General features: G+C 49.1%; 1 protein-coding gene across 3 annotated transcripts; it reads right to left on the reverse strand.

The window, feature by feature from the left end:
• Nucleotides 1–5,844: 5,844 nt before the first annotated feature.
• CILP (cartilage intermediate layer protein) lies at nucleotides 5,845–21,340 on the reverse strand. 3 transcript variants are annotated; one of them, XM_070796902.1, is made up of 9 exons: nucleotides 21,218–21,340; nucleotides 19,440–19,606; nucleotides 16,733–16,825; nucleotides 15,502–15,771; nucleotides 13,867–14,049; nucleotides 13,178–13,492; nucleotides 12,300–12,408; nucleotides 11,115–11,272; nucleotides 5,845–8,918 (listed from the first exon to the last, which is right to left on the reverse strand). In XM_070796902.1, exons 2-9 carry the CDS (start codon nucleotides 19,498–19,500, stop codon nucleotides 6,559–6,561), a joined length of 3,549 nt encoding a protein of 1,182 aa, XP_070653003.1. In that variant the 5' UTR covers nucleotides 19,501–19,606; nucleotides 21,218–21,340; the 3' UTR covers nucleotides 5,845–6,558. The 3 variants fall into 3 exon arrangements, with proteins under 3 accessions (XP_070653003.1, XP_070653004.1, XP_070653005.1); XM_070796903.1 differs by lacking the exon at nucleotides 15,502–15,771; XM_070796904.1 differs by lacking the exons at nucleotides 15,502–15,771; nucleotides 16,733–16,825.
• Between the last annotated feature and the right edge of the window lie 480 nt (nucleotides 21,341–21,820).

Below are 21,820 nucleotides of genomic sequence, written 5' to 3' on the forward strand. Positions count from 1 at the left end.
TGCCTATTTTATCTTGCATGTGCATTGTGCATGCTCAATAATTTATACAGAACTATAGATGTGATCAAAATTGACAGAGTAACAATGTCATTAGTAAAGATTTAAGCCAAGATTCTCCTAAACCAAAACATTTTCACAGTATTTTTCCTAAACTAGGAAGAGAATCATTCAAAGCGGAAATTTGATTCTTCATCATGTCATAAGATGAGTTAACAAATATCTCAGTCACGTGGTCATACCATTGGAAAATTGATAGAACTCAATATGCTCACATTAAAGGCAGAGTGCAGGGGTTGTTTCCAAGACTACCCATAGGTGACCTTGAGCCAACGGAAAGCAACTGTGCATCTTTCTAACTAACCTGGGGAGAGTCAAGGCCTTAAACTTGTTCCATAAATACACTGGATCCTGTTGCTGCTGCTGCTGTTAAGTCACTTCAGTCGTGTCCAACTCTGTGTGACCCCATAGACGGCAGCCCATCAGGCTCCCCTATCCCTGGGATTCTCCAGGCAAGAACACTGGAGTGGGTTGCCATTTCCTTCTCCAGTGCAGGAAAGTGAAAAGTGAAAGTGAAGTCGTTCAGTCGTGTCCAACTCCTAGCGACCCCATGGACTGCAGCCTACCAGGCTCCTCCGTCCATGGGATTTTCCAGGCAAGAGTACTGGAGTGGGGTGCCATTGCCTTCTCCGGGATCCTGTTAGGAGCTACCCAATATTTAATATCTAGTTAAAACTATTACTTATGACAAGGTTCAGAACAGTTGTCATTAACTGGCTAAGAGGGTCCCACTTTATCATATTGGCAGTAAAATTAGCTTGCATGGTACTAGAGTTTTTTCCTTCTAAAAGAAAATTGCTAGGGGCCATTTATTTAGAGCCTTAGAGAAGAGAAATCCACCACGGTAACCTAGGAGTACTGGACAGAGGTAACTAACCACAAACCCAGAAACTGGATTGAGTTTTGAAACTTGCAAATAATTGAGCCCAAGGAAAAAAAAATATATTTGGTTCACAAGTAAAAGTATGAGTAATTGTCTAAGTAATTAGCATACAGACTTAGTCCAGCGTCTTGGGTCAGCTATCTACTTCAGACGTCACCTTCTTCTTGTCCTGGTCTGGTAATATTAATCCTAGTCAAAGTTGGGTATCAGAAATAGGAGTTGCAGTTCATTCAGAAGAATGAAAGTGGCTGTAAAGAATCCTTTATTTGATGTCTTTTCCAGTATACATAATCTGCTGGTTGCAAGTTATGGCACATATCTTCACTCAAAGATAGATAACTGTGATAAGCTTCAGAACCAAACTTTACAATAATATAGCAACAACAAGCCATCTGAGAAGTGAGTCTTTAGCAGTAAGCACAGACCTCAATTAACAAAACTAGAATTAAATATCCACTGAAACATGTATTTTTCTCTCTAAATACCCTCATTTCTACCAAATATGGCCAAATTAAGACTAATTTGTTTGTGAAATAAATCTGCTTTTCATAAATTTGGCCTGATTATCTACATAAGTGGAACTGATCACATGGGCTTCCCAGGGGGCACTAGTGGTAAAGAACCTGTCTCTTTTTTTTTTTCTTTTTTTTTTTTTTTTTTATTTTTTTTTTATTATTTTATTTTTTTTTGGTTTTAATTTTATTTTATTTTTAAACTTTACATAATTGTATTAGTTTTGCCAAACATCAAAATGAATCCACCACAGGTATACATGTGTTCCCCATCCTGAACCCTCCTCCCTCCTCCCTCCCCATACCATCCCTCTGGGTCGTCCCAGTGCACCAGCCCCAAGCATCCAGTATCGTGCATTGAACCTGGACTGGCAACTCGTTTCTTACATGATATTTTACATGTTACAATGTCATTCTCCCAAATCTTCCCACCCTCTCCCTCTCCCACAGAGTCCATAAGACTGTTCTATACATCAGTGTCTCTTTTGCTGTCTCATACACAGGGTTATTGTTACCATCTTTCTAAATTCCATATATATGCGTTAGAATACTGTATTTATGTTTTTCCTTCTGGCTTACTTCACTCTGTATAATAGGCTCCAGTTTCATCCACCTCATTAGAACTGATTCAAATGTATTCTTTTTAATGGCTGAGTAATACTCCATTGTGTATATGTACCACAGCTTTCTTATCCATTCATCTGCTGATGGACATCTAGGTTGCTTCCATGTCTTGGCTATTATAAACAGTGCTGCGATGAACATTGGGGTACACGTGTCTCTTTCCCTTCTGGTTTCCTCAGTGTGTATGCCCAGCAGTGGGGTTGCTGGATCATAAGGCAGTTCTAACCTGTCTCTTAATGCAAGAGATGCAGAAGACTTGGATTTGATCCCTGGGTTAGGAAGATCCCCTGGAGGAGAGCACAGCTACCCACTCCAGTATTCTTATCTAGAGAATCCCATGGACAAAGGAGCCTGGTGGGCTCCTGCAGCCCATAGGGTCACAAAGAATCAGACACGACTGAAGTGACTCAGCACACACCCATGCTACTGATCTCATAGGCTCTTTTTAAGTTGGATGTGCTGGAACTTTTCATAAGGAATCTCAGATTAAGCTTTTAAAAGGCCTCTCAAAGGCAGGAAAGCCATGCCAAGGCCTTGTCACAGGTTCTGCCTGTGGTATCTATAGATTTGGATGAATTCCTCTCATTTTCCCCCAAGTACCTTAAGACTTCTGTACCTATTAGGAGGTAGCCTTCCTTACTTGGGCTTCCCTCATAGCTCAGTTGGTAAAGAATCTGCCTGCAATGTAGAAGACCCCGGATCAACTCCTGGGTCGGGAAGATCTGCTGGAGAAGGGATAGTCTACCCACTCCAGTATTCTTGGACTTCCGTTGTGGCTCAGCTGGTAAAGAATCCAGCCATGATGCGGGATACCTGGGTTCGATCCCTGGGTTGGGAAGATCCCCTGGAGAAGGGAAAGGCTACCCACTCCAGTATTCTGGCCTGGAGAAGTCCATGGACTGTATAGTCCATGAGGTCTCACACAACTGAGCCACTTTCACTTTCTTTATTTGCCTGATAAAGTTACTGGCAAACTAAGAAATTACAGTTTCTGGAGGGATCAGGTAGAGAGAACAGATAGATGTTTCATTTCCATTTATAAAGGTATAATTTACCAAATTGCCGTAAGTCATAATTAACTGGAGGGGAAAACCAAAAAGTGATGGCCTAGATTCTGAAGGCTTTGCAGTCCCTGGTTCTGGCCCTTCCAGTTGTCTGCTGGCACCCCTGTTACTTCCAACCAAAAGCCTTCCAGTGTGCAGTCCCAGCACTATTCCTTGGCTCTAGCTGATATCCCTTTGCCTGAAATTCCTCCTGTCCTGCACTGCCTCCAACTTGTCTACGTTCTCTCAGTCTTTCAAGCCTCTGTTCTTATCCTGACATATTGGTGACATTTTTCTCTACCAATCTAGCTGCTGGAACTCTCCAAACTGTAGCAAGTTTTCTGCCTGCAGCTTCCTTGGTTGGGAGCAGAAACTGTCTGATCTGCCCCTCTATCTTCCTGTCTGTGCCCTTCCTCCCTGCCATCTGGCATCTGTCTTCTTACAGTTCACTCTCAGTAACTGGGTTATCCGCCAGGGTACGGCAGGCTGAGCCCAAAACCCCAGGGCTTTTCTGAAATGAACGTTTTGTCCATCCAGTCTGCAGAGTCTCCGCAGGGGAAGGGAACACCCAGTGAATCATCCGCTGTTTGTTAGGGCAAAGGCATCTCGGGAACTGTGCTCTTTAGCCTCAGTGAAGAGCATGGAAAGGACTTTGGAGATGGTTTAGAGTCAGTCTAGACAAATTCTCTATTTAATTTTTTTTCTATTTACTTATAATTTAGATATTAGTTTTAGGTGTACAACCAACCCATTTATTTATTGATTTATTTATTTTGGCTGTGTAGAGTAGTGTGTGGGTTCCTTGACAAGGGATCGAACCCAAACTCCCTGTGGTGGAAGCAGAGTTTTAACCACTAGACCACCAGGGAAGTCCTCCAACCCCTTCATTTACAGGTGAGGAAAATGACTTAACCAAAGTCAGACAGCTAGCAAGGAGCCTATCTGCCTTCAGAAGCAAAATGCTTAACAAGTAGGTGTCATGAGCTGAACTCAACAATGTTCCTTGTCTGAAGGAGAGGTATCTGCCCTCCCCTCCCAACCTCCACCTTCCTGGTTTTGCACAAACGGTTTCTGCTTGTGGCCCTTGCTCCCGACAAACCACACTTTCAGCATGCCAGGTCCTATCACTCAGACCTCAGAGTAGACATCACCTCCTCTAAGAAGCCTCTGGCCACCACCCCCTCCAAAGCTGGTGCAGCTGTGTGTAGGTTTGCTTGTTTTCTCTTTTCTTTTTGGCTGCATTGAGACTTAGTTGCGGCAAGCGGGATTCTCTAGTTGTGGTGAGCAGACTTAGTTGCCCTGTGGCATGTGGGATCTCAGTTCCTAGGCCAGGGATCAAACCCCACGTCCCCTGCATTGCAAGGCAGATTCTTAACCACTGGACCACCTGGAAAGTCCACGTAGTATACTTTATATGCTCATGAAGACCTGTCTACTTGCACACATGGCTTTGCATAGAATAGGCACTCGATAAATATTTGATGAGCAAGAAAAAAAAAATGGACTCCAGCAGCTGCTACTTGCTGGAGTCCATTTATTCAGGTCCTCAATGGAGAACAGAAAGGGAAGGTCAAGGGTTGGGAGCCCAGTCATCCCACTTTCCTTAGCAACCTCTTCTGATGAGTTTGCAGGAAACTGGACGATCAGGTTGAAGCAGTGAGGCAGCTGTGCTATAGAGAGCTGAGCACTGACTCCTTGGCAGGGGCAGTCAAAACCGCTCCCCCTGTTATCCCACCCAATGTACTCAGTGGGAGCCACTCCCTGGGAAGTATAGCCTGGAAGTAGGTTAAGGAGCAGTCACAAAGCTGCGAGGACCTAGCCCTGCGTACACTCACTCTCAGAGGTCATGGAAGTGGGGTGCTTAGCCAGAGAAATTTCTAGTCAATTATGAACCAAACCCCTGGGAACTGGGCAGAGGCTGATCCAAGATTACAAATCCAGGCCAGACCGGAGGTGGCCAAAATGAGCTGTACCAGGCCTGCCAGGGGATCAGGGAGAGCATTTTGTCCTGATTGTAAGTGATGCCCTCTCCTCCCCCCTTGGCCTCTTTTGTAATAGATTCTGGAGAGTTTAGGAAAGAAGAAATCAGTACATCTTACTCATCCCTGGCTGTTGATGCCTCCAGGATCACTCTGGCACCATCTAGGGCCTCTGATATACTATTTTAAACCAAACACCTTTTCCAAAAAAAAAAAACCTGTCCATTTGGACCAGTCATTTTACTCAAGGGACAGAGGCTATTATACACAACAGAGGTCTGGTGTCTGGAAAAGCTGGGCATCTTTAGAAGAGCTTGGAATGAAAAAAATAAAAAGCCCATCCTTCTGAGTGAGGCCAGCCAACCCAGCTGGAGAAGGCAGCACACTGAGGGGGGTTGCCAAAGGACCACTGGGCCAGCTTGCCAGACCCTGGGCCAAACCATTGTATAAGCTCCCCAGTATTGGAAGGGATGAAAAAAAAAATCAGGACATGTTTTCAGCTTTGTTCAGGGGCCCAGAACATGCTTTTAACTCCAGGAATCTCTGCTCTCCTCTGCAAATGGAAAATATGATCCATGAGAACAAACTTGACCACTGGAATATGTGCCTAGTCACCCAGCCCTGTAACTTGGGGTTAGGTGGCGCTATGCCTCGAGGCAACTTGTGACCATTTTCCAGAGACCCCTCTGTCCCTCTGAGCAGTTAGCTCACTTTAATGGTTTAAAGACAGGTCAGCGACCTCAAAATCAAGTACAAAATGTGCATTTATTGACATCTGTTCTGGGCCACACTGGGCTTCTAGCAAGAACAATAGCAAATATAAAAGGAAACACATTAAAATAGTTAGCAACCGAGTGCAGCTGTGGATACCAGGTGATGTCTTTTCCAGATTTGGCAGAGGAAATATGATTACCTTATATTCAACAGTTGAACACTGAACATGCACTAGAGTTCCAGATTCAGCAAAGAAATGTTAGTAACATTTCAAGTAACAATATAGTTTATTTCTTTATTTCACCACCTTTTATATGTATGAACTGTGATGCAGGCCTTGCTTACATTCTATGGAGCCAGGCCAAGAATTACGCTTTATATTGGTTATTAGATCTTCAACATCAGATTATCATTAGAGGTGGGCAAAACCATGCAAAAAAGAAAATGAAAGACATTTCCAGGTACGGCACTAAAGGAAGAATGCTTGAAGCCACAGAGTTTGCCCATGGCCAATTTCTTGTTTCTTGTAGAGAGAGAATAGGACAGTGGGGCTTTATTTTGACATTTTAGGGGCTTCATGCCAATCAGTATCACGGGACAAAGACAATAAGTAAGTAAAGGAATGAAGAAACAAACACGCAAGTTGCACCAGAACAGATGGGCTTAAATTAACCGAGTGACAGTTTGGGCGTCAGTCCCACAAGGCTGTCATGTGAGATGGCAGGAGAAGAGAAGTACCACAAGCCTCAGTCGCTCAGAGGCTGCTGAGCAGCCCCAGGAAACCTCAGAGAGGCCACCCCTCCACGCTGGCTACCTTGACTTGCCCGCTGCCTCCTTGAAGGCACTCTTCCCCTGACAGTGCTTGCAGGGGAGGGCTGGGCCGGGGTGTTCTGGAGGTACTGGAAGGCACTCTGACGGCCCACCTGCCTCTCTACGCAGTTAAAGGTGAGGGCCACTCCCACATTGGCCTTCATGACTCTGGAGGAGCCATCGGATGTGCCATCAAAGCACCGGCCGAGCGCAATCTCCTTGGCTGTGCGAGGGTCCTGGTCAGTGACGGTGTAGATGCCATAGTTGTGGCCCAGTGGGTCCAAGGGCGCCAGCATGGTGTACTCACTGGTGTTGTTGTTGACCGCCAGTGGTAGGTGGTTGACCAGGTACTCATGCAGCATAGAGTTTACACTGGCTCGTTGGCAACTGCCCTGGGGGATGACCTTCACCAGCGTGCGGTCCACACGGTCCTGGTCATAGAGCATCCCACTGCACTTGAACTCCAAACAGGCAGAGGAGATGTTGGGCTGGTCCCTATCCCGTGTGCTCTTCACATCCCGGATTCCGTACAGCTTTCCCACTGTCCGCCGGTGGGTGCCCCCCATGTTACGGGATCGCACATTTATCTCCAGTGGCCCCACAATCTTCACCTTGATGTAGCAAGCCCTGAACTCCATTGGCTTAGGCCACCATGCCAGGTAGTCTTCAGTCCAGCCCATGGGGTCATCATCGTTGAAAGGGACTGTGTTATAGTCATACCGATCCCCCTCAATCTGGTAGAACCGGAAATGGGCCGCACTGGGTGGTGCGTCCTCGCATTCCCGAAGGTTCTCAAATGCATAGATGGGTCCATTGCCCTCCTCAGGTGAGTTGGGCCGTGGCTTGGCCATGCTGATCTGGAAAGCTGTCTTCTTGACCCGTGGGTCCTCATGGTCTGTCCGGCGGTACTTGAGCTTGTTGAGGTAAGGCTGAGGGACACCAATTGCATTTGGGTTGAATTTAGGAGAAGACTCCACTGCTTCCAGTTCTTCCCCAGCCAGGCTGGCCAAGACATAGGCAGAGTAAGCATCGGGGGACTGGTCATCACAGAAAGCAGGCAGGCAGGCCCCATTGGGACCCGTGAGGACACTGTCAAAGCGGCCCCAGGCCCTGGGGTTGGAGGAGAAGCCAGTCCTGGGCTCCAGGTTGATCACAGAGACCACAACCCCCTGGATCTGCTCACTGGGCAAGAACCTCTCACTCCTGTAGGCCCTCACCTTGATGAAGCACCTCCTGCTTTCCGGGACATCCAGGTTAAAAAGCCTCCTCTCACGGATCTCCATGTTGCCCACCAGGAAGGTTCTGTCTTCCCTTCTGTTCCGCCTTTGGCTTTCAGGTTTGAAGTCACCTTCCTCCTCCCAGAGCCCTGTGTCTGGATTGAGCGACCAGAGTTTCATCATGGGCACATGCTCTGGCATCTTGACCTGGGTCGAGTCAAGATGAACCTTCACCTTGCCAACATTAAGGGACTCTGAGGTGGCTTCATCTCTGAAGTCCACAGAGAACATGCCATATGTCCGAAGAGGGAAAGTGTCTCCTTCATCATTGATGAAGTTCAGGTCACTCTGGGCAGCAGTAGCTGTGGAAATATTCCGGGGATCCAGGAAGGTCACACTGGCCTTTACTTTTCCCATGTAGGGCTCCCCGTTCTGCCGGTAGAAACTCTTGGATGGGATCTCCAGCTCAGCCACAGGGTCTTCACCAGCCATATCCCCCAAGGGGATAATGTTGGTCTCCGTGGCCTCCAAGGTGATGGGCTCTTTCCGCCGAAGCATCTTGATCTCATGGAACACAGCACTCCCCTTCTTATTGAAGGGCAGCACTTTGGTGGTGTTGACGAACTTCTGCATCCTGTCCACAAACGTGAGCACCAGCCTCTCTGTGTCCTGAGGGACATGCAGAGTGAATGTGCCCTTGTAGCCGGTCATGCTCACACGGGTGTTCCCCATGTACACGTGGCCGAAGCGCAGGGGTTCCCCATTGTCAGCTGCGCTGACTCGGCCCCGCACGATTCTCCGAGTCTCCGTACACCGCTGGCAGCTGCACTCCGTGGCCACCTTGGTGGGCAGCGTGTACCCGCTGCACTGGATCTCCCTGTCTTCTGTTTTGGAGATCCCACAGCAGTGCTCCACAGCATCTCGGCACCTGATCCCATTATCCTGCTTCCCTGCACAGGTCTTGACAGGGCAACGACCCACATCATAGTAGAAGGAGTTGGTGGCATTCTGGAAACAGTCATGGGGCAGCCGGATAAGGTAGCTCTCAGGGTTTGGGTTGCAAGGAATCTCATCAGAGGCTATGGAGGGAAATAGTTCAGACATTAAATGCAAGTCCTTTTCCTACACGAAGGGCACCTCAACCTCACATCTCTGACGTCTCTGTGTGCTTTCGGGTTTTCAAAGCACTGGCACGGTCCCAACTCTCACAGAACTCCTCTGAGGGAGAATGGATAGCCATTACTAATTCCATTTTATCCTTGGAGAAACAGAGTTCCTTGTGGAGACCACTACAGTAATGGTTCTCATTGGAGGGATCTTGAAAATTTGTGAGGATGTTCTGAGTTACCACCAAAACTGGGACTGCTACTGGCTTTTTGTGGGTGGGGCGGGCTTGCAGCTCTGTTTTCTGCAGTGCCTGGCACTGTGTGACATAAAGAATTTTTCTGCATTCTGCTTTCACATATTCTATAGACATTCACGTACATGGAAAGCATGTTTAAATGATCAGAACCTGGTGTTTTATACATGGTTTTACCATGCATTGAATGTTTGAAGAATGCACTACCATATAAATCGAGCTAAGATTGTACTTTGTTTAGCTTGGTCAAATACCGAGAACTGCTTCTTGTCTCAGAAAAATCACCTCCCTACAACTGCCCAAGGTCAGTACTTGTTGTTGTCACATTCATGGTGACTGGATTCAAGTGCAAGTGTCTGACTTCTTGGTGGGTGTTCTTGTGTCATTAACACTTACATATTTAAATACATATGATTTTGCATTAAGATTATTTTTTTATATTTCCGTTTTATGTCATTAGGAGCATGTTCCATATATATATATATATCTTAAAATCACATGTAGTTATTATCTATAAATTTAACTTGAATAGTAAATTACTTTTTAATTTAAAATATTAAACATATAAAGTATTAAGAATAACTGTGACAAGCAGGGAGCACTGGTATAATGAGCTGGGAACCACAGTTGACAGGGTTCCACATCTCATCTGCCAAGGTCCAAGTGCCCTGTGTCCTGTCTGTCCTGAGCTGTGTTGCTCAACTTTCTTGGAGTCTGTGAAATATTCCAGGATCCTCCCAACAAATTTCCTCCTGACTTTTGTTTGGTTTTGTTTAGGCCAATTACTAAGATATCCTCCTTCCCCCTCACTTTGCAAGTACAGGTTCCTGACTGGTCTCAGCCTCCGGTCTCCCCTCCTTCAGCTCACTTCTAGAAGCCAGCTTTAATCAGGTCACTCTTGTAAAGCCCCCTCAGTTTCCCACTTCTATAACTTTGCTCACTGTGGCCCTTGATCTGGAATGTCCCCACCTCCATACACACAGACCCTGGCCATTGTTTAACGTCAGGGGTTCACAATACTGGCCACGAATTAGAATTACTGGGGAGAGCTTTTAACCTAAGTGTTCCCAGGCCACATTCCAAACCAATAAAATCAAGCTTCCTGGAGGTAAAACACAGGCATCAATATTTTTTAAAAACTCATCAGTTGGACCTACGGTAACACAGGAAACTCTGCTCCATGTTATGTGGCAGCCGGGATGGGAAGGGAGTTTGAGGGAGAATGGATAAATGTAGATATGTGGCCGAGTCCCTTCACTGTTCACCTGAAACTACCACAACATTGTTAATCAGCTATCTGTGCACACGTGCTAAGTCACTTCAGTCGTGTCTGACTCTTTGCGACCCTGTGGACCGTAGCCTACCAGGCTCCTCTGTCCATGAGATTCTCCAGGCAAGAATACTGAGTGGGTTGCCATGCCCTCCTCCAGGGGTTCTTCCCGACCCAGGGATCGAAACTGCATCTCCTGCAACTCCTGCATTGCAGGTAGATTCTTTACCACTGAGCCACCAGGGAGGCCCTAATCAGCTGTACCCCAATACAAAATTAAAAGTTAAAAAAAAAAAAATGAAACAGTTGATCCCAGTGGGTGGCCAAAGCTAAAAACCACTGTTTACGCCTCCAGCAACCCACAACAATCATTCCCACCTGGAATTCCAGTTCTCTGTTTCTCATCTGTAAGTAACATCCACAACTCCTTATCTCCTGTTTCAGCTGCATTTTTTTCTATCTCTACTGACTTGTCTCTTATTTCTCCACACCTCCTGGAGTGGCAGATCTGTGAGGGTAGGATCAAGGTCTGTGCCATCTTTGTGTCCCAGAAAGCACAGCACTGGGCACAGCCCAGGACAGCCCAAGTTTTGTTCAGTTATGCCCACTCTGGCAGGGCTTTTCCAGGGGCCCTGCCAGGCTTACCTATGACAGTCAGCTGGGCAATGCGGGACTTTGCAGCCCCAGCATCGCTCTGGGCCTTGCAGAAGTACTCCCCGGCCTGGTCCCGCCGCAGATTCCTCAGCACCAGCTTGCTGTCGTGCTTGTAGAGGGAGGGGTCCAACAGTGTGTTGTTATGGTACCTGCAAGGGATGGAGAGGGACAGCCTGAGGGGACAGTGGAAGGGCTGCTATCCTTAAGGACAGTGTCAGGAGCCAGGCAGGTGACGGACATGTCCTGCAGATGCCAACTCTACAACTGACTCGGCTCATTCAAGATCACTGACTGCCCTGGGAGTCAGGGGACTTGCTTCTCAGTCTCAGCCCCACCGCTGACTGCCTATGGACCCTTGGACGAATCCTTTCACCTCTGAGCTTCAACTTCCTGTTCCATTCATCTGAAGTAGATGCCATGATTCCTAGCTGATCCGTAGAATTGTTGAGAGGGTCAAATAAGATAATGGCTGTAAAATGTTTGTGAAGGGTAAAGGACAGCCACTGGGGACTCTAACCTTGTTTGCCTTGGGGAAATTAGGACGGGAAACCTGGTTCTGTGTCCCAAGGATATAGAGTCAGGACCCTAAGACCACAGCTGCTCTGTAGGGACCCCAGCTTCAACAGGACAACAGGGCTTGCTGAGTGGCCTCAACCCTGTTGGCCCCCACTTTAAAAAAATTTTTGTTTAATTTTTTCTCATTTTTGCATGTTAGAATCTTAGTTCCCTGACAGGGGATCAAAACTACACCCCTTGCAGTCTTAACCACTGGACCACCAGAGAAGTCCCCATTCCCTGATGATGCACCAGGGCTGTGTGTGTGTGTGTGTGTGTGTTTGCATGTGTGCACTCAGTCATGTCCAACTCTGTGACCTCATGGACTGTAGCCTTCCAGGCTCTTCTGTCCATGGAATTTTCCAAGCAAGAATACTGGAGTATGTTGCCATCTCCTACTCCAGGGGATCTTCCTGACCCAGGGATGGAACCCACATCTCTTGCATTTCCTGCACTGACAGCAGGTTCTTCACCACTGCATCGCCTGGGAAGCCACACCAGAGCCTTACTTGTAACTTTCTTCTGCTGGTTATTGTCATGATTAACAGCTCCAGACCCAGTACAAGAAAGCTCTGGGTTTCCAAGAGGAGAATCAGGCCAGATAGGTGGCAGAATACTCACCAGAAATACTTGTCTGGTTTGGGCTTCCCTGTGGCCTTACAGCACAGGGACACGCTCTGCCCAGCTCTTCGTGCTTTTGTCTCAGGGCTCATCACAATGTACGGCGTTTCTGAGGCAGGGATGAGAAATGGTATTTGGGGTTTTTCACTGTGACAAGTTCTCCAGAGCCTTGCTCCCTCAGGTATTTTGACATGTGTTAAAATCGTACAATTTCACACACACATCCTAGACCCCTTCTAATGGTCCTAATGGAGTCCACTCCCTCCATCCACTCAGACGGGACCCGCTCCCATAGCCTCTTAGGCAGTATCTGGGTGAGGTAGTGGCGAGCCAAGGGGACCCTGTACCAGGCAAGATTCCCAAGCATTGCCATTGAGACAGAGCTGGCTGTTTTGAATAGGGCAGTACCTTCTCTTCTGATTCCAGCAGAATTTTCTGGCCATTCTGCACTGTTTCTGAATTTCCCCAGCCTCTCTCTCTGTGACCTCCAAGCCTTACACTAGGAGGCAGGAAAAGAACGTATACATCTGAGGGAGCAAGCCATGCCACTATCTGGGGGAAGAATAGTCCAAGCAGAGTATATAGCAAGTGCAAAGGCCCTGAGGCAGGAGTGTGCCTGTGTAGTTGAGGAATAGATAGGAAGCCTTTGTAACTGTAGTAGAGTGACTCAGTGGGGGTGGTGGGGACTGTAATAGGAGTGGAGAGAAGAGGAGAGAAGGTAAGTAATGGGTGGAGGGTAGGGAACCAGATGATGTTGGAACTTGTGGACTTTTTAGTTTCACTCTGGTCAAGCTGGGAAGCCAGCTCTGAGTACTAGAATCCTTTTATTTAAAAGTCCAGCCTTCCTCCGCAGCCCTACCCCCAGAGAACTTAAGTACCTGCTCTCACGAACTCCGCCCTGATGGTGGCTGCCTTCAGTCTAGTCTTAGGCACCATGAGGTGGATAGGCGCAAACTTGGTCTTTGTGATCTTCAGGATGCTTTTGCCATCGGGGCACAACCCAGGGACTCGGAACCTTCCACTGCTGTCCGTCTGGGTCAGTAGCTTAGGTGTCTTGCTCAGGAGGTAGACAGCAGCCCCTGAGGCTGGGGCACCCCCAGGGAGGGAGACAGCCCCATACAGCACGAAGTCCTGACACATGCATGCGTCACACTCAGCATTCGCCTTGCCCATGGGGCAGGTAAGGTCACAGGCTGTGGAAAAAGAGGCCACATCAGGAGGGCATGTATGGATTCTGGCCCTCCTTCAGCCATGTCCCACCTGTGGAGTCCCATATGCTCCCTCTCATCCTTAGGTCTTTGTTACCCTCCCTCAGCAGCCTGCGTAACGAATTCCTACTCATCCTTCATGACTTAGCTCAGGACACCTCCTCTAGGAAGACTTAATTGATTCCCCTAAGTGACAATAATTGACCCTGCTCTGTGCTCCCACATTATCCTCTACGTCCCCCATCAGTGCACATAATTACTTGATGAGTGGATGAACGAATGAATGAACCTGTCTCAGTCTGATCCTCTATTCAGCCCCAGCCCCATGCCCTACCTGGTACCAGGAGCAGGGGTGGTACCTGAACAGGCCTGTTCCATGCAGTGCCGGCCCTCCTCAGTGGCCTCACTGCACAGTGACACCGACTCCGCCAAGCAGGTGCGTGTTCGGGTCTGGACCCCAGGGTGACCACAAGCAGCAGAACACTTGCTCCAGGGAGACCATGGACTCCAGAGGCTGTGCTCTGTGTCTCGGCGCAAGGATCCTACAAAGAAGACCAGCAGGCGGTCTGACTTCCCTCCCAAGGGGACTCCATCAGGATGCCTGACCCTGAGGCTGCTTTTTCTCAGAGATCCAGGCCTCCATTTACATCCTAGATGTCTTTGATATTTATATTTCCTGCAAGGATTTTTCCAACAGATGGACACCAAGAGACTTGAGGAAGTGATATCTCTTAATTTTCACAATGACACCACCAAATGGGCTATAGGTGCCCTTGAAAGGGACTTACTGGCCAAGCGCTGGGACTTTGATATGCTGTCCTTGGATGTGGAGGACAGCACCATCTTTACTCTCTCCCAGTGTGAAAACAGCCCCTGCTCCTGTGGAAGGGGCCCTGGGAAGTCAAGACCTGGGGCCTCAGCAACATCAAGCCCCCTCTGCCTCATCCTTGATCTGAGACCTCTGTGCAAGGAAACGGGGGCCTCGAACCTCACCTTGAGACATTGCCCAGCCTGGGTTCCTGGTCTAGTGACTGCCACTGCCACCTGAGCCTGCAGGGCCAGGCCGTGTGCACTGCACCCCAGGAAGGGAGGATGCACAGTCATAATGGACAGGCCTGCAGCTGCCTCTGAATTACCCAGTATGGGCAGAGAGGACAGAAAGAGCATGAACTCCTGGACTCTGCAAACACAGGCCAGGGTTTAAATCCCAGCATTCCACTGACCAGCTGTGTCGTTCCAAGAAGTTCCCTAACCTCTCCGAACCTGGAATAACTTGTCAAAATAGAGATTCCTCACAGTCAGTTGTGAAAGTTGAGTAATGGAGAGAACTAGCAGCGTCTGGCACAGAGGAACTAAAATAGAAATGAAAACTTAGTGCCCACTGCACTTTTCACCTGCATTAAGCCCTCTGCACTTATTATCTAATTTAATCCTCGTAAAAACCCCCATAAAGTGAAAAGGTTAGTCGCTCAGTCACATCCAACTCTTTGCAACCCCATGAACTGTAGCCCAGCCAGGCTCCTCTATCCATGGAATTCTCCAGGCGAGAATACTGGAGTGGGTGGCCATTCCCTTCTCCAGGGGATCTTCCTGACCCAGGGATTGAGCACAGGTCTCCTGAATTACAGGCAGATTCTTCACTGTCTGAGCCACCAGGGAAGCCCAAAATCCCGCATGAAGGTATATTCATACCTTTCTTCCACATGCGAGAAACCTGAGGTTCAGAGAGTTTCAGAAAATCTGCCTAAGGAACACAGTAGAGACAGTGGGCCCAGATTCAAAGCAGTCCAGCTCCAGAGCATGTGGTCTTCCCCATCAGTAAAATGGATTGAAGGGAAACTCTCCATCAACCCAGAATACTGTTGGAAACATGGCTCTCATGAAACTAACGGGTTATTATGGAGTTGAAGTACGTGTATGTGTGCGATGTCCAGAGTTTCCATGGCCAGATGCAGGCCCTGGCCTCCCTCTGTGTGGGGGCTGGCCAGGCTCACCTGGAGGGCAGAGGAAGCGCACGGTGTAATTGGAGCAGTTCTGCCCGGGTCGCTGCTCCCTGTTGAGGCACCAGAAGCCCTCGAGGGGGCTGCCATGGACCACTTGGCCAGTGCTGCCTGCGGGTTTCCAGTTGGTGGTTCGAGCCTCTAGCCGCAGGGGCCGGGCGCACACCCGGTCCCCATAGTAGAACTGAATGGCATCCAGCCGTTCGTAGTCACCCTGCCCACCCGGGTGGTCAATGTTGAACCAGATCGTCCACTCCCCAGGACCTGAGAGAGAGCCAGAGAGAGCCAGGTGGGAGCCAACCGGGCCCCAGAGCCCCCGGTGAGCTCAACCCCTGGGAGTCATCCCCGCTACCCCTCACCCACCCCTCACTGGTCTCAGGCCCCATCGCATCCCTCTGCAGCATTTCTAGAATCTCTTACCCTTCTGCACACCCTACTGCCAAAGATTCTCAGCAGCCTGACTATACCATGTCAATAACTTCCTGCCTGGTGTCTCTACCTCCAGCTTCCCCAAACCATCCCCACCCCTCTTCAATACTACAGTCAGGGTAAGCTTTCTCCATGCAGCCTGGGCCACACCACTCCCAGCTTTAACTCCCTTAGCCAGCTATTTAGGTGCTGATGAGATAGTATGTCCACTCTCCTCTCTCTTCTCTCTCCCTGCCAGTCTGTGCTCTGGCCCCAGCAAGCCCTACAGCATTCCTGGGATCTATCAGGCAGCCTCATGCTTCTGAGCTGTCCTATATACTTGGTCCCTCTGCTTGGACAGAGACGTCGGCCAAATATTCTTTTTTTTTTTTAAGTTCCCTGACCAGGAATTGAACCCAGACTCCCTGCAAGGGAAGCACCAAGTCTTAACCACTGGACTGCCAGGGAAGTCCTCAAATGCCTTTTAAAAGTGGATTTCTATGGAAGTTCCCAAATGGCTCAGTGGGTAAAAGAATCTGCCTGCAATGCAGAAGATGGGGGTTCAATCTCTGGGTCAAGAAGATCCGCTGGAGAAGGGAATGGCAACCCACTCCACTATTCTTGCCTGAAAAATCCCATGGATAGAGGAGCCTGGTGGGCTACAGTCCAAAGGATCGCAAAGAATTGGACACAACTGATCAAAGCATTTTGTCTATGGAACCCTGACATTGTCCTCTGACTGCAGAGATTCTCTTAACAAGCTCAATAAAGACAAAGCCCCTCACCCCCATCAGTCCCTGCTCCAGCCACAACTCACTGTCCAGGAGGTTAGCAGGCTTGGCAAAGACGCCTGAGGTCCTCTTCCCAGGCTGGACTCTCCTTACTGACTGAGTGAGCATCATCTGCCTCCCTGAGGGCCAGGAGGAGAAATGAGAAGCCAAGACAGTTACAGGGGCCCAGCAGGGTCCTGCTACTAGCCTCTCGGGACGTAGGGAAGCAGGGTGATGTGGGGAATGCAACATGAGTGCTGGGCATGAGTTCAGAGTCTCACTCTGCCATTGACTGCCTGAATGACCTCAAAAGCTTTATTCTTTTAAATTTGTTTCCTCATAAAATAGAACTTTACCCTGTTTACAATAGCTAGGAAATGGAAGCAACCTACATGTCCATCGGCAGATGAATGGATAAGGAAGTTGTGGTACCTATATACAATGGAATATTACTCAGCTACAAAAAAGAACACATTTGAGCCAGTTCTAATGAGACGTATGAAACTGGAAACTATTATACAGAGTGAACTAAGTCAGAAAGAGAAACACCAATACAGTATATTAACACATATATATGAAATTTAGAAAACAGTAATGACCGACCATATATGCAAGACAGCAAAAGAGACACGGATATAAAGAACAGACTTCAAGTGTATGTGAGAGAAAGCAAGGGTGGGATGATTTGAGAGAACAGCATTGAAACATGTATATTACCATATGTAAAATAAATGAACAGTGCAAGTTTTCGATAAATGAAGCAGGGCACTCAAAGCCAGTGCTCTGGGACAACCCAGAGGGATGGGGTGGGGTGGGGTGGGAAGGAAGAGGGAATGGGGTTCACGATGAGGGGACACGTGTACATCCATGGCTGATTCATGTCAATGTATGGCAAAAAGCACCACAATATTGTAAAATAATTAGCCTCCAATGAAAAGAAATAATTTTTTTTTTAATAGAGCTGTGCCAACAATCACCGCATCACAGGGTCATGGTGCCTTTTCAGGGTGATGGTGAAGGTAAAGGGACCTGGCACGCAGTATATGCTAACCAGTGTGGTTCTCTTTTCCCTTTTGTTCTAGAAATGGACCATGGGATGCTGCAAGGCAGCTGGGGCTCCTCCTGTAAGATCTGAGCCCATCCTTGGCAGAAGGGAACCTTACTTTCCTCATCTTGTAAAATGGAGATATTAGTTCCCACTGCACATGTGGTGGTCCAGCTGGCATGAGGATTCCATAAGGAAACACAAAGTCTCTGAAGTACACGGCGATTGAGACTGTGAGCCCCAGACACTGCCACTTCCTGACTGTGTGACCTTGGGCCAGGTACTTAACTCATCTGACCCCTCATCATAAAGTAAGGATAATAATAGTCCCCATCTCAGAGGATTATAGGGATTAAATAAGCTTCATAAAATCCACTTAGAATAATGCCTAGCACAGAATGTTTGCTGAGTAAAGCATTAACAAATCCATTTAGCTCAAGACCTGGACAATAGATGTCCATTTCCCTTATCCTGGCAAAGTTTGACTTTGAGAATCCACCCTCACCCTCAGGATCTGGCTGGAGGAGTGGTCCTTTAATTTTTTTTTTTTTGGCCACATCATGCAAGCTGTGGGAGCTTAGTTCCCCAGTCAGGGATTGAGTCAGTGCCCTCTGCACTGGAAGTATGAAGTCTTAACCACTGGCCACCAGGGAAGTCTTAGTCCTTTAGTTTTCTGACCGCAGCTGGCGAAGTCTCCCTGAGGAAGGGTATAGGGATCTTTGAGCCACAGGCAGCGAGCCTCGAGGCCCAACCCACCTGAGGCTGAGTTGGAGGCTCCAAAACAGAAAGGTGAGAGGAGAGCAGAGGCCTGCAAAAGCTTCAAAAGGCAATTAACTCTCACATGAGAGAGTCAAATTAGTATTCTCTTTGCTGCTTAACTGGGGGTGATAGTAGCTCTTTTATTCAAACTAATATGATTTCCCTTCAGATTGCTGAATGTTAATTATCTTCATCAACAAGAGCTGTCAGGCAGAAAGAGCAAGGCAGGAGATGGGCCCATAGAGGGTTTGGCAAGCTGCTCGGACAGCCTCTGTTCCCGCATCTGCAGTCACAAAGCCCGCAGTGCTCATAGCTCTGAGAGAGAATTCTGAGCATTTTTTGCTTTACCTGAGTATGCAGCTAGAAATCAGGAAAAGAAAGGGAGGTGGGAGAGAGTATGCAGCCTGGTGCTGTGAGCTCTGATGCTCAGATGCCTCGGGGAGCCCACGTGGCAAATTCTCTCCACCTGTTCCCTGGTGAACTCAGAGTCACCAGAGAATGGGGTCTGAGGACAAGGAGACCAGAAGGGGTTCTAGTGTCTCTGTGAAATTCGGCTACAGGGTCGAAATGAATTTTCATGAAGCTAAAATCAGATCTCACCCTAAATCCGGATGTGAGAACTCAGGGATTCCTTTTGCTTTGGCTGTCAGGAAGCTCAGAGCTAAATTCAGCACTGAGGGGGCCGTGGTAACCCTCTTCCTCCTTCTGAGTGACATCTTATCCCTCTCCTCATTTAGAAGATTCTGTCCTGTGAGTTTTTATATTGGGACCTATCTCAAACCCTTTAGGAAAACAAGCAGGGTATAAACTATGAATAAAAAGATAAACCAGCCTCGGGTCTTAGTGCCACAGCTATAGTTTAAGGCAGGTGCAGAGTTGGGTCCCAGACCAAATGTGACTTTCCTATGGCAAGTAGCAGCTTAGAGAGACAGGAGATACTTAGCCTGTACCCAACGCTGAGGTGATCTGCAGAACTAGGAAGAAGAACGTGCAGGCCTTCGCCCCTGCCATCTTTTCCCCGGTCCTGTGGGGAACGTGGCAGGAGCTGAGTAAGGGTTCCTTCACAGAGTTGGCGTCCCTGGAATGCAATCCCTGAGAAGTTTCTCAGATCAGTGACCTGCAAAGAAACAAAGCTTATCAGGTTCCATATCTCTGAGTTGACTCAGGTTTTGAGCAGAACTATTTCTTTTCTTTCTTTAAAAAAAAATTTTTATTAATTTATTTTTTTGGCTGCACCTCACCACACGTGGGGTGTTAGTAACCCAACCAAGGATTGAACCCGCACCCCCTGCAATGCAAGCGTGGAGTCTTCACCACTGGACTGCCAGGGAAGTCCCCAGAACTATTCTATTTCTTAACCTATCAAAAGTGAAAGGCGGACAGAATGAAGTCTTGTGAGGATGATACCTGCCCACATTGCAAATGTGGGCAGCTTGGGAGAGGCAGAGAGTCAGAATCTCAGTTCACATGAGGCAGGCCTGGATTCAAACCCCGGGTCCAGGTGCTAGGACCCCACCTTGAGATGGGACATAAGGGACAGTTGGGGTGAGATGTTTCCTTGCCAGCGAGGGGTGCCTGTGCTCACCCCGAGCAGCCTCTGGGTGACTCGTAAATCACTTCCAAGACCCAGGCTTGGGGGCCTGTCTTGCTGCCCTTGGTGGGACTCACGTTCCTGCACAGCAGGGCTACATATTAAGGCTGGGCAGCCCCTGCCCCGACTACAGCAACCTCTCACAGGACAGGCAAGCTGGAGGGTGCAGATGCTTCAGACACACCAGCTCCATGAACACATTCCCAGATGTGCACAGGCTGCAGAGGGAACACATTTCTGGCCTGCTTGGGAGTCACACAGCCAGAAGCCTGCTGAAGAAGAGCAGAGCAGACCCACAGGGAGAGGCTGGGGCCCCCCAGTAACTGCTGAGTGGGGGTTAGGGGCTGCAGGAACAGGAAGAGAAGCTCCCCTGTTCTCCAAGAGGCCTGGTAATAGGGCCAGGACCCAGGCTCCCGCTCAATTTTCTCTCTCCCCAGACCTCTGGCCAACCCCGATTCTGACCAGTGCCTGGAAATTCAAGAGGGATTGACTTCAACCTCCGAAGTCCAGGGTGTGGTGAGAAAAGGGAGATTCCTCCTTTCTGGAAAAAAAGATTCAAAAGCACTTAGTTGTCCCAGAAGAAGAACAGACCAAGCCCACACTGCAGACCATCCAGCTCTAAGGCCACTAACTCCGCCACCTGAACAGAGTGCAGGGTCTCCAGGGTCCCCAGCTCTTGTGGGTCTCACCCCCAGCTCCCAGGCTCTGAGCCAAGGGCTGAGCACTCCCCAGGGCCTGCACGGCCCTCAGCCTGGGACTGCTCTGGGACTGTCTGGAGCCAAAGTGGCTTGAGGCACCTTGTGGAAAAACCATTTCCCATCTGGCAGCCCATGGAAGTTTCCTCAGCATAGACTCTGCTGGTGAGGCTCCCCAGTCCGCAGGTCTCAGAGCGCTCAGACAAAGAAGGCTGGCTGACTGCAGGAAAAAGGGAGAGTACCCAGAGGTAAGAGACCCTGACTGGGCCCTCTGAGGACCCCTATCCTCATGTCGGGGAGGGAGAAGACCTGGGGCTAGTTCCAAAGAAGAAAGGCAAGTCTTGTCTGCGGGAGGTGAGGCGGCTGGTGGGGGGTGCCCCGGGGTAGCTGAGCCAGGCTGAGCGGTGCAGGGATGGGCCAAGGAGAACAGAGAGGGGCTCACCGTGTCTTGAGCGGGACTCCTCAGCTGGGGGGTCCGAGTTTTCCTCTCTCCAGCAGGCCAGCCACCAGGCCTTATATAGCACAGCTGGAGGCTCAGCCTGTGGCACTGCGCCAGGGGAAGCAGCCGCGAAACCAGATCTGAGCCTGAGGAAGCTCAGCCTTCTCCTCCCCTCCCCACATCCCCAGCAGCTTCCAGAGGCCTGATTTCACTTCCAGATCCTCAGGGGGAGATGCCGCAGGGCCTGGGGATGGGCCAGGTGGGCAGCTGCCCGGGGCTCCATAGGCCAGAGCAGAGGGATGGGTGGGGAGGCAGGGGCTTGGGGAGCAGCCCTGGGGAGGGGCCAAGGGGAATTCTACGTGTGGGCAGCGCTTCATGGCTCAGGGGGTGGTATGCTCTTGCCTAAGCTTTGCCTGCTGATCCCCAACATTCCCCTGGCCCCGGCCCACCTATGCAGAGAAAGAACTTTGCTGCCCTTAGCACATACCCCGAGTTCTCTTAGGCACACAGATCACCTGACCTCTCATCTAGGGCTGCCTTGTCTGATTGGGCAACTACTCGGCTTCTGTGGCTCTGAGGGAGCACTCAGGGACCCTCCAAAGGGAC

This window comes from Bos indicus, chromosome 10 (assembly GCF_029378745.1).
Source record: "Bos indicus isolate NIAB-ARS_2022 breed Sahiwal x Tharparkar chromosome 10, NIAB-ARS_B.indTharparkar_mat_pri_1.0, whole genome shotgun sequence".
NCBI lineage: Eukaryota > Metazoa > Chordata > Mammalia > Artiodactyla > Bovidae > Bos > Bos indicus.

Coding starts and splice junctions, on each gene's coding strand:
- CILP (XM_070796902.1), bottom strand. CDS start 19,500: ATGGCAGGGGCGAAGGCCTGCACGTTCTTCTTCCTAGTTCTGCAGATC. Junction 13,493..13,866: donor CATGGAACAGGCCTGTTCAG/GTACCACCCCTG, acceptor CTTTTTCCACAG/CCTGTGACCTTACCTGCCCC. Junction 11,273..12,299: donor AAACCAGACAAGTATTTCTG/GTGAGTATTCTG, acceptor CATCCCTTGCAG/GTACCATAACAACACACTGT.